Source organism: Equus asinus, chromosome 7, assembly GCF_041296235.1.
Source record: "Equus asinus isolate D_3611 breed Donkey chromosome 7, EquAss-T2T_v2, whole genome shotgun sequence".
NCBI classification, from domain to species: Eukaryota; Metazoa; Chordata; class Mammalia; order Perissodactyla; family Equidae; genus Equus; species Equus asinus.
This window is the reverse complement of record NC_091796.1, coordinates 84141304-84154072: the sequence shown is the minus strand read 5'-3', so window position 1 is coordinate 84154072 and position 12769 is coordinate 84141304. Positions and strand designations below refer to the sequence as shown.

General features: G+C 37.1%; 1 protein-coding gene across 26 annotated transcripts in view; it reads right to left on the bottom strand.

Annotated features, from left to right (window-relative positions):
• The window catches only part of TTLL5 (tubulin tyrosine ligase like 5), a 279445-nt gene that overhangs the window by 185865 nt on the left and 80811 nt on the right, over nucleotides 1-12769 (bottom strand). For 21 of the 26 annotated variants that reach the window (XR_011504698.1, XR_011504700.1, XR_011504699.1 and 18 more), the window contains 2 exons: nucleotides 5123-5185; nucleotides 951-989 (listed from right to left, as the gene is read on the bottom strand). Coding sequence is in view for 23 of the 26 variants with exons in the window: in XM_044774056.2 (XP_044629991.1) it covers nucleotides 951-989; nucleotides 5123-5185 (102 nt within the window). In the remaining 3 variants the exon portion in view is untranslated. The remainder of the gene's footprint in view (nucleotides 1-950; nucleotides 990-5122; nucleotides 5186-12769) is intronic. The other 5 variants (XM_044774057.2, XM_070514097.1, XM_070514092.1 and 2 more) reach the window with 1 other exon arrangement.

Genomic DNA, 12769 nt, shown 5'->3' with positions numbered 1-12769 from the left:
TAAATGGCAATCATATGTTTTTCTTCTTAAGAAAAATTAGACTTATGCTTCAAAAGCTTTGGATGAGAAACCAAGTTTATCTTAATTCTTAAATGTAAAAAAAGCCAGATATGGGAGGTTTCTTCCTTACTGTTATCATTTTGCTCTTTTTGTTTTTAAAGATTTTATTTTCCCTTTTTCTCCCAAAGCCCCCCAGTACATAGTTGTGTATTTTCGGTTGTGGGTCCTTCTAGTTGTGCTATGTGGGATGCTGCCTCAGCATGGCCTGATGAGCGATGCCATGTCCGCGCCCAGGATCCGAACTGGTGAAACCCTGGGCCACCGAAGCAGAGCGCATGAACTTAACGACTCAAGCATGGGGCAGGCCCCCTCGTTTTGCTTTTTAAAGAGATTCAGCACAAAGGGGAGTTATGTAATGTCTCAAACCAGAGGGTGTGTTCAGGGTTAAGAGCTTTTGTTTGGGTTGTAATCTTCAGTTGGGCAAGGCCATCCCAGTCCTTCCCCTAAGACCTGTCTCTCTGCTCAAATGAAGAGACACAGGTATTTTGCACACTTTTAGTTCCATGGCAAACTGGAAGCAGTTCTGCTCAGTCCTATTGGGGGCAGAGCTCTGTGCCCCAAGTATGTCAAGGCCAAAACATGACCTCTTCTTTGAATCTAACATGAGAGTAGTCTTGAAATCTCATTAATACTTGGATCTCTCTCACATAGCCAAACAAGAACACCATTATTATCCGTTGAAATGATATACCTGTAGTTACAAAAAAGTAAATCCCAAGCTTGGTTTACTAAAAGTTGCCACAGAATAGTGTTTCTATAGGAAACATTTTTATATTATTCTTCAAGCTGAGCCAAACTGAAAATGGTCATATAAAGTATCATGCTTAGTCTGTGCACAGTCATACATTATGCACATGGAAAGAATTTCTCAACTTTTAAAAGTCAGTTACCGTGTTCTTGCTGTCAATAAGCTTCTTCTTGGGTTTCCCCTACAGAAGTAGAAAGGACAAGTGGGTTAGAGCACTATGCAGATATTCTCCCCTGAGTTCACACACACACATTCCTGAGATCTGTACTGCACAGGTTCAACATGGAATTATGCCAGGGAAGGCATGTAGGGGGAGAAGCAGAGAGATAAACTGAGAACACGCTCAGAAAGAATAGAGTACCTAAGCTTGAGGGAGGATGAATAAAAAACAAAAGGGAAAGGACCAATGAATTCTGGAGAAAAATCATAACAATTACTTGCATTTGTATACCTAGTCACAAATCAAATCACACTTATTCTTCACAACAGTCATGTGAATAAGGTTATTAATAGTCCCATTTATAAAAAGGAGCAGGATAAGATCATTTTGTGATGTGCCCAAGGTCAGAGCTTAATGGGTTTAAATTTGAACCCAGGGCTTAGGTCTCAGGCTCCAGTGCTCTTTATACTTTCGCTGAACTGTATTAGGAAAAGAAGCCAGTCTTCCTTCTCATGGGTTCAAATAGACTGCTCATGAGACAGGTCTTCCACAACAAAAAAAGAAATCTCTTTTAAAAAGAGATGCTCTTCATTGTCTCTAAACTAGACTTGGGCTCCAAGCACAGGAAGTGAGTGCCATTCATGTTTGAACTGGCTTTTGTTTTTCTTTTAAAACACTCTATCCTCACTCAATTTCCTTTCACTTAACATTCTTTTTTTTTTTTTTTTTTTGATTTCCCCAGTTTGACTCTACTCATTTGTGAATGTGTATTTTCAGTTTGGTACAATTTTATCACTGTGTAAGTTCATGTATCCACCACCACAGAGAAGATACTGAAATACTGAATACCTCCATCACTATAAGGATCTTCTGTGTTGTCCTGTTCTGACCACACACCTCTTACCTAATCCTAGATCCCTTTAATCTCTCCTCCATTCTAAAATTGTATCATTTCAAAATGTTATATAAATGGAATCACACAACATGCAACCATTGGTATTAGTTTTTATAAAAGAGACAGACGCAATCAATATCAAGATCTTCTATCCATAGAAATTCAAGTAAAAAGTTTATCTTCACCAATATGTTTTGTCTTTCCCTTCTCATGTCTTCTATTCATGCCAATGTCCTAATATTGTCATCTTATCATCAGAAAGTCTCAAGATGATTTTAACTTTTTCATCAGATAATGGTTTGCAGTCATGGCTTCACATTACAATTCCCTGGGCAGCTTTTAATAAGGGCAGATACTACAGTTTGGGAGTGGAGCCAGGGCATGAAGATGGTTTATAAGATCCCCAGGTGTTACTAATATGCAGCCAGGGTTAAAACTACTGTCAAAATATAAGATTGTGGGTAAGATACAGTTTGCCAGGGCAGGGGGGGGATGAGCGGGGAAGGGCAGAGAAAGCAGACAAAATTAACCTAAAAGAAATGATCGGAGAATTAGTTTGAAAGTAATGTTGACAATAATATAACGAGATTTGCAAGAGAAAAAACATCAATTCAGATTGAAGAGAACAAACTTACTAAAAGATGTCAAGGCTAGCAACAAACACAATTTCATGTTTTCAATGCACGTTTTTCTGTGTGTGCCTACCATGGGGTAGGTTCTTGATACTGACACAGATGAACATAACAAAGTGCCTACTCTTAAAAGCCAACGAGTAAAGTAGAGTAGTGAAAGGCCATTATGATACAATATGGGAATCTAAATCAGACTGAGGGATGAGAAGGACTGGGAGAACCTCCTCCTAGTCTGGGTAAGAGGATGAAGGACATAGCTAGAAGAATTTAGGGACGAACTGAAGGCCATTCCAAGGGATGGGGAGTATGTAAGGATATGGAGGCATGAAAAAGCAAGTAGACATGGTCTGACTGGCCATGGGTTGGTGTGGAAAAGTAGAGATTAGACTAAAAAGGTAGGCAAAAGTAAACCATGAGGGCCTTTCTTTGCTAAACAGGGAAATTCAGATTTTTTTAATCAAAGTTTTTAGAATGCTTTATAAGCAGAGTTGTTACTGGGACCTGAAGAAAGAATTCAGGGAATATACCAACTTGGATAGAAAAAAGTTAATCCTCTAACTGATATTTAGCATTTCCTTCATATACATGTAGGAAACCATCCACAGTAGTATAAGTGTGATTTTGTTACCAAAAGAAATAACACATCTTTTCCATTTAACTTTCAAGTTGTTACAGATGTCTGTAAAACGTGGCCAAGACTTATCATACTTTTAAAACTATGGTCATTATTAGACCAACTACTAGGTCTTGTTATTGAATAAAGCATTCTCCTAGTAGGAATATAACAACAAAAAAATTTCTTTGGGCCCTTTCCCCATACCTTGCCGTATGCATCTCTTCCATCTGGCTGTTACTAAGGTACATCCTTTTATAATAAACGAGTGATCTAGTAAGTAAAATGTTTCTCTAAGTTCTATGAGCCACTCTAGAAAGTTAATCGAAGCCAGGGAGGGAGTTGTGGGAACCTCTGATTTATAGACAGTCGGTCAGAAGTACAGGTAACAATCTAGACTTTCGACTGATGTCTGAATTGAAGTCCAAAAAGGGGGCTCGTTGGAACCTCCACTCTAGCCAGTCAGTCAGACATACAGGTGACAACCCAGGCTTGGAAACTGCAACTGAAGTGGCGAGGTGAGGGGGTGGGGGGGGGGTGGGACGGGAGTCTTGTAGGACTAAACACTTAAACTGTGGAATCTGATGCTAATCTCCAGGTAGATAGCATTAGAGTTGAGGTGAATTCTCAGACACCAGCAAGGTGCAATTGCTTGGTTCTGTGGAAGAAACCTGCCCCCACCCCTGGAATTGGTACCAGAATCATTTTAATATTACATCCATAATCTATGAAAACTAGTCAGAAAGCAAAAATAGTACTTGGATATTAAAACCATACTTGCCAAAATAAAAAAAAGTAAATCCAACAACTCTCTCCTCTGCTGGTGCTGAATAATAAAAGATAGGGCTGAAGATCAACTGAGAGTTTGAGAAGACGAAGTTCAAGAAACCTCCCAGAAGTTAAAGCTAAGAGGCAAGAAGATCAAAAGTATGAGAAAAAAGTAAAGAAACATGAACGATATAGTAAAGATCCAAAATTCATCTAACAGAAGTTCCACAAGGAGACGAAAGAGAGGATGAAGGGAATATTCCCCACAATTGGAAGACCTAAATCTTCAGACTGAAAGGACTCACCCACCGCAAAACCAAAATAATGAAAGGTAACACACCAGAGCACATCCTGGCAAAATACCTAAACTTTAAAGATAAAGGAACCTTGTAAAAGTTTCTGGGGCGGGGGGCAGATTATATATAAAGAACTGAGTTCCCGTATCTTCTAAGTAAATCTGAAGATTTCTTTCATAGAAACTACACATTGCAGCTACTTTATCATGGGTAATAACCACAGATTTAAAGAGAGAAATTGCAAATCCCATATATTTCCCAATAACAGATGATAGATTGCAAGAAATAGATGAAATCTGGGCATCTATTTTAAGAATCCCACAAAAAAGTACATATATTCTGAAAATAATATAGATTCCTCAAAATAACTAAGGTTCCTTATTTTGTTAGTCAGTTATGAACTGCACTGTGATGCAGTCATGTCCCAGGTGCAACAAGACTAGGCAGTGCCTGACTGCTGTGCTATTTGAATTCCAGCGTCTGTTTTCCATCATTTTCCCCTGTTTTCCCTTGTGTTAAGGTTATCAGCTGTCCTTTCTTACAACTTTCACTGTATTTATTTTGTGAATTACCTCCCCTCTACTTTCTGTAATCTGATCATTCTAATCTCTTCTAGTCTAGAAAAACAGATGATCATGTCCATTAAAATTATGTCTAAAGTAAAAAGGTACTGAGTAAGGGCTTTCCTTTAAGAAGAATAAAGTTTAGGGCATCTGTCAAATTGCTTAAAGATCTTTCTGGTTTAATTTGTGGCCTCTGGAAATATTACAAAGTGCTGAGAGTTAATGAATTCTGAAAAAATGAGATATTTTATTGTGTTTTCTGCTAGGCCCTTTCTATCACAGATTTTACTGAAGACTTTTATAAAGCCTCCTTCCTTCTTGTGCATGTACTTTCTCCTAATTTTCTGATCTAGCTTCACTAAATTGATAAGATTAGCAACTCCCCACCTGTCCTGGAAGAGCCGTGTTGCCAGCATATAGTTCATGGAGGTCTTGTGTTCGAGGTAGGACCTGCAAGACAAAGAAAGCAACTGGTTATTCCTTAAGCTTAGCTTAAAAGAGAAAACACAGAAATAAAACCATGAATCAAGCACAGAAGTGACAGGTTACTTATATACTGTTTCTAAAGAAATACCGTGTCTTTAAAGTGGCAAAGGAGGAGACAGTTGCTCAAATTAAAACTATAAAACAGGGGTCAGCCCCACAGCCGAGTGGTTAAGTTTGCGCACTCTGCTGTGGCAGCCCAAGGTTTCGCTGGTTCGGATCCTGGGCGCAGACACGACACCGCTCATCAGGCCACGGTGAGGTGGCATCCCACATGCCACAACTAGAAGGACCTGCAACTAAGATAAACAACTATGTACAGGGGGGATTTGGGGAGATAAAGCAGGAAATAAAAAAAAAGAAGAAGAATATTGGCAACAGTTGTCAGCTCAGGTGCCAATCTTAAAAAAAAGGATAAAACAGTAGAGTAGCAGCAAACACAATAACATGAAAAGAATAAATAGAAGACTTAATTTAGAAAATAGAAAGAAAAGACATTTTCTTGGATTAATAAAAGGTGATATACTGAACTCAGAAAATAAAACTGGAAGATAAAAACAAAACAATGACCAAAAATCATATATAGCTAGGAAAAAAGTCAAATAAAGCTGGGAATGGAAGATGCCTAAAGGGCATGGAAACATACACAGAAGATCGCTTCAATCATGTTATTTCTCAAGAGCTTGGAATGGCTCCTTGATGCCTTATGCAGGAGGCATACACTTTCTCTTCCGAGCCTTCCAAAGTTGGGAAATCTATACCACCAATTCATTCACACTTTCTCCACACAGTTCCCCAACAGGGATCCTGCAGTACAGCCAGACAAGTCTTAGAATACTCTCACACCACACCTCCCACTATTTCTTCGGCCTCTGCTGGACACCTTCTCCTCACACCCTCTCTACTTACCCATAATCCATCCTGCAAGAAGCAGCTGAAGTCCACCTGCTGCACGACACCTTCCCTGATATGACTGCCCGAGTCTATAGAGATGCCCTGTCTGAACCCCCCGGCTTTTACTGGATGCCTGAGGGACCTGCCATACACGGTTTCATAGACTAAAATTTTTCTTCTCAGAAAGCAGCATGATGAAACAGGAAAGAAGCAGAATCTGGAATTAGAATACCTGAATCAAGTCGCACCGTGTGATTATAGACAAGTCACATTACGTTCCTGAGCCTTACTTTTCTTATCGTTAGAATGGGAATAACGTTATGTAGAAAGTACATTACAGAGAGCTATACAAATACGAGCTATTTTTATTATATGTATAAATAATTTCTCTGTAATCATACTGTTAACTTTCAAAGGGCAGAGATCCCATCTAATATTTGTTTTATACTCCAAAACACCAAGGGTGGTGCTGGACACTTGGTTAATGCTCAGTATATTAATAAAAAGGCATATTTGTTAGTAGATTAACACATCCCCCACTCTACGTGAAGGGAGCTGAAATGGTTTAATATTCTTGGCCTCTCTTGCCTCTCTTCTCAGAGGCCTCAGAGGGGAGGCAGAATGACTTACTGGATTGGTAATTTAGGAAGAAGAAACAGAACAGGCTTCAATGAGTATCTCTCTTCCTCCTCTTGAGAGACAATTGCCCCTTAGGAAGCACACATCCACAGCTGCTCCTATAGGGTCAGGTGCTCCCCACACACAGCCCACTCTAACCTGGCCTACACATGGGCATGTAAATCTGTCCAGTTCTGCAGTTCAATAGAAAATACATTTGCTTGCAAATAGACATAACCAAGTCTTCCAACCTGGACTTAATCAGAAAGGAAGGTGACATTTTGGCCTCCATCTATCTTAGCCTTTGTCTTATTTCTCCATTGGTTCAGAACCAAACCAGTGAAGTAGGGTATCATTATTGGACTCCTTGATAGACTCCAAGATTACCTGTAATTGATTCCTTAGGAAAAGGCACTCAAATTAAGGTCCCACCTCTTGAACTACTCAAGAGCGAAGGGTCCACTTTTGTTAACTAAAATATATGTTTTCTAGGAACTGCAAATATTAAAACTCTTCAAAAACATATCAAAAGATACACTTCTATCTAATTTTGAAGAAAACCCAAGTAATATCTTTCTGTTGAATTCCTAGGTCTTTATAAAGTGCAACTACATGGATAGGATATTTTGCAAGAAAAAAGGAAGATTTCTCTATGAACAGATGGGTTTGCAAAACAAAACAAAAGAAACCCCAAACAATAAACTGGTTCTTTCTTCCTCTAAGTTCTAGCTCTATACTTAGAACCACTAATATTCTAACTAGATCAAGAGTCAGTCACCAGAGGAAGAAAAATGTGTTACCTATAAACAAGTACAGAGATTCTTAACCCTACTGGTAATCAGAGAAACGCAAATCAAGACCAAAATAAGATATCATTTTACACTCAACAGATTGACAAAAATTAAGAAGTCTGACAGTAGCACATCTCGCAGAAGATATAAATCAACAGGATCTCTTAGGTTTTGCTGACAGGAGTGTAAATTTACAGTCACTTTGGAAAACAATTTAGCATTATCTTTTTGTTTAGCTTTATTTTTTGCAGTTGAACATTCGCATATTTTATGGTTCAGTAATTCCATTCCATATACACCCAGGAGACACATACAAGAATATTTACAGCACAGCTGTCTTTAACAGCAAAAGACCAGAAAGAAGTCAAATACCATCAACAGGATAATGGAAAACATAACAGCAGTATAAACACACAGAAGAATATAATAAAGCGGTGAAAAAGAATGAATTATAGCTACAGGTAAAAATATGAAACTTACTAACATAACACTGAATGAAAAAAGCAAGAGTACATACAGTATGCCACTGTTATTTAGAAAAAGTTCAAAAGCAATTAAAACTAAAGAGAATTCTGCTTCTACTTATGAGAAGATAACTCCTATACGACTTGCCTTTCCACCAGAAACAGCTAAAAAAGTGTACAAAATATATGAAACAACTGTTTCACGACACTAAACAACTAGCAGTGCAGGACTGTGATGCCTGAAAGGGGGAAATAAATTAAAGTGAGCTTTCTGATTGTCTACCTTTCTGCCTAGAGGCAATTTCCAGACTCTGCAGAGAGAGAGGGAATTTCAGTAGAGCCCAAGAGTCTCTGAGTTGAGATGACAGAGATCACAGTTCTAGGAAGTAGCTACAATTTTCAGAGCAATGTACTGGAGTGGAGGAAACTATGCACAAGAAGAAATCCAAAAATCATCAAAGGGACTCTGTGAGCTTTGGGTGAATACAACTCTGCTCAGGCATAGGGTGAAAGTCTACAAGGCTGGGCAAAGAGCAACTGCCAGGGGAAAGAACATTAAGGAGAAAGCATAAGCTGAATACTTTCCAGAGTTCACACAGGGCTGTGAATTGAATCCCCACCAGCCAGAATGCAGAGATCTCATTGACTATGTGTTCGTTTAACAGACACCCCAAAAGAGTCTTTAGTAGTGGAACTACCCTAGAACTAAACAAAAAGCTAATCTAAATAAACCATAAAAACACTTTTAAAGGAACCTGAAAAAGATTAAGTTAATCTACAAGCAACTTAAGTGTCTGACCAAAAAAACCTTCAACAGGGTTTAAAGAACCCAAGAAAATCAAAACACTCAACAATCGAACATTTCATTGTCCAGCATCCAATTAAAAAAAAATCACTGTATGTGTGAAGAAACAGGAAAAATACAGCCCATACACAAGAGGAAAATAAGTCAACAGAAACAGACTCAGAAATGATGGAGATAAAAGAATAAGCAAAGATTTTACAACAGCTACTATAAATAATATATGCACAAGGATCTAAAGGAAATCATGAAAATAATGAAAAAATAAAAAGAAGATATAGAGGAAACATGGGAATTCTAAAGATGAAAAATAAAACTCTGAAATGAACATTTCACTGGAGGGAATTAATAGAAGATTTGACACTGCAGACGAAATGTTGAATGAAATTACAAACACAGAGAAATAAAAAACCATCCAAAATGAAGAAAGAAAAATGTCTAAAAAAAATGAACAGAGCCAGACCTGTAGGACAATATCAACCAATTTATCATGTAACCAGAGTCCCAAAAGGAGAAAGGAGAGAAGGGAAACAGAAAAAATATTTGAATAATGGCCAAAAGTTTTCCAAATTTGATGAAAACTATAAGCCCATAGACCGAGAACCTCAACAAATCCCAAGCAGAAGAAATATGAAGAAAATGACACCAGGGCAATATGTCCTAGTCAAACTGCTGAAAATCAGTCATAAAGAAATAATCTTAAAAGCTGAGAGAAAAAGACACGTTATCTACAGAAGAACAAAGATAAGAACTACTGTATGCTTCTCGTCAGAAAAATGCAAGCCAGAAGATAAAGGAACAACATTTTTCAGGTGCTGGGGGAAAAAAGTGTCAACCTAGAATTCTATAATCAGTGAAAAAATTTTCAAAAATGAAAGTCAAAGAAAAACTTATTCAGACAAACAACAGTTGAGAGAATTCACTGCACTACAGCAAATCCTAAAAGAAGTTCTTCAGATGGAAGAAAATGATACCAGATGAAAACCTGGATCAATGCAAAAGGACAGCAATGGAAATGGTAGTATATATGTAAACATAAGAGACTTTTTCTCATATTTAAATTTCCTTAAATTACGCTGTTCACAGGAAAAGTAACAATGTGCTGTGGGGTTTATAACATACACTTATATAGAAGTAAAATGTATGACAATAACAGCACAAAGCACAGGAGAGGGAAATGGAAGTATATTGTTTGTAAAATTCCTAAATAATACGTCAAGTAGTATAATTTTATTTTAAGGTACACTGTGATAAGAAGATGCATATTGTCACCCTAAAGCAACCACACTAAAAAAAAAAAGGCAAAACACAGAGGCATGAAACATTAATTCATGCAAAGAAGGCAGGAGAAAACAAAAGGAGTACAAAGAACACACTGGACAAAAGAAAACAAATAGTAACGCGGCACCTTTAACCCGACCACATCACCATGCTGCACTCCAGAGTCCCAGCACGTGTTCATCTTATCACCGGAAGTTTGTACCTTTGACCAGCATCTCCTATGTCCCCCACCCCAGCCCCTTGAACACCATTCTACTCTCTGTTTCTATGAGTTCCACTTTTCTTTCTCAATTCCACATATGAGTGAGATTATACACTCTTTGTCTTTCTCTCTCTGGCTTGTTTCACTTAGCATTATCCCTACAGGTTCATCCAGGTTGCTGCAAATGGCAGGAATTTTTTCTTTTATACAAATCCACAATAAATATAAAGACACAGACAGACTAAAAGTAAAACAATGGAAAAAGAAATATCATACAAACACTAGTCACAGAAAGCTGGAGTAGGTATATTACAGCAGATAAGCAGACTTACGGACAAGGAACATTACCAGGGATAAAGAGGACATTTTGTAGCAATAAAGAAGTGAATTTATCAAGAAGACATAACAAATCTAATGCATATGTACCTAATAACAGAGGTCCAAAATCCATGAAAAGCAAAATGACAGAACCAAAAGAAGAAACTGACAAGTCCACAAGTATAATAGAAGATTTCAACACCAGAGTCTCAATAATTGGCAAAATTAGTAAAAATAGAGAAGATCTGAACAAAACTGTCAAACCCCCTGACCTAACGGACATTTACGGAACACTCTACACAACAGCAGAATATACATTCTTTTCAATGTACACGTTACATTTATCAAGATAAATGATATTCCAGACTATAAAACAAGTCTCAGTAAATTTTAAAAAATTCAAATTAGACAAAGTCTGTTCTCTGAGCACAACAGAAGTAAACTGGAAATCACTAACAGAAAGATCTCTAGAAAAACTCCCAAATATCTGAAAACTAAATAACACACTTCTAAACAACCGATGGGCCAAAGATAAAATTAATAGGGAAATTAGAAAGTATTTTAAAGAGAATAACAAAAATATGAGAATCCAAAATTTGTGGGATGCTGCAAAAGCAGCACTTAGTAAGAAATTTATAGCACTACACTTACATCGAAAAGAAGAAAGGTCTCAAATCAATGACCTTAGCTTCTACCTAAAGAAACTAGAAAAAACAAAAAAAGAAAAAAGAGCAAGTGAAGCCCAAAGGAAGTAATAGAAAGGAAATAATAAATTTTAGAGTAGAAGTCAAGGAACTAGAAATAGAAAAAACAATGAAACCAAAAACTGAGTCTCTTAGAAGATCAATAAAATTGATAAACCTCTAGCCAGACTAAATAGCATAAAAAGAGAGAAGAAACAAACTACCCATATCAGAAATGAGAGAGGTAACATCACTACAGATTCTACAGATATTAAAAGGATAAAAGAATATTATGAACAATTCTATGCTTATAAATACAACATAGATGAAATGGACAAATGCTTTAAAAGGCACCAATCACCGAAGCTCATCCAAGTAGAAATAGATAATCTGAATAGCCCTATATCTGTTAAAGAAATTGAAAGTGAACTCTGTCCAGATGGCTTCACCAGTGAGTTCTGCCAAACTATCGAGGGATAAATAATACCAATTCTCCATAAACTTCCAGAAAATTGAGGAGGTGGGAATACTTTCCAACTTATTCTGTGAGGCCAACACTACTCTCATGGTGAAAGCAAAGACATTATAAGAACACTACAAACCAGTATCTCTCATGAACACAGATGTAAAAATTCTAAATAATATTTAAGCAAACCAAATTCAACAAGGATAATATATCATGACCAAGTAGGCCTTATTTAAGGAATGCAATGTTGGTTTAACATTCAAAAATCAATGTTGTTCACTATATTAACAAACCAAAAAAGAAAACCATATATTATCTCAAGAGATTCAGAAAAAGCATTTGACAAAATCCAACATCCATTTCTGATAAAAACTCTTAGCAAAGGAGGAAGAGAAGGGAACTCCCTCAGTCTGATAAAGGGCATCATGAAAAACCTACAGCTGACATCAGACTTAATGGTGAATGACTGAACGCCTCCCCTAAGATCAGGAACAAGACAGGGACGTCTGCTCTCACCAGTTCTATTCGACACTGCTGGAGGTTCTTGCCAGTGTAATCAAGCAAGAACAAAGAAATAAAATGCATTCAGATTGAAAAGAAAAGTCTTTATTCACAGAAAACATTTTCATCTAGGTAAAAAAAAGTCCAACAACATCTCCAAAAACCTTCTATAACTGATAACGGAATTTAGCAAGACTGTAGGACATGAAATCAATATGCAAAAATCAAATGTGTTTCTATACACTAGGCCACAAACAATCAGAAATTGAAATTAACGAAACAATATCATTTAAAATAGCATCAAAACATATTAAACACTTAGGAATAAATCTGACTAAAGATGTAAAAGACCTGTCCACTGAACACCACAAACACTGCTGAGAGAGAAAGTAGAGGAAAATGGGCAAAGATGTTACCTCAGGGCTAATCTTCCTCAAAAAAAAAGATATATAAAGAGGAAATAAGCATGTGAAGAGATGCTCAACTTCATTAGTCATTAGAGAAATGCAAATTAAGCCATACTGAGATATC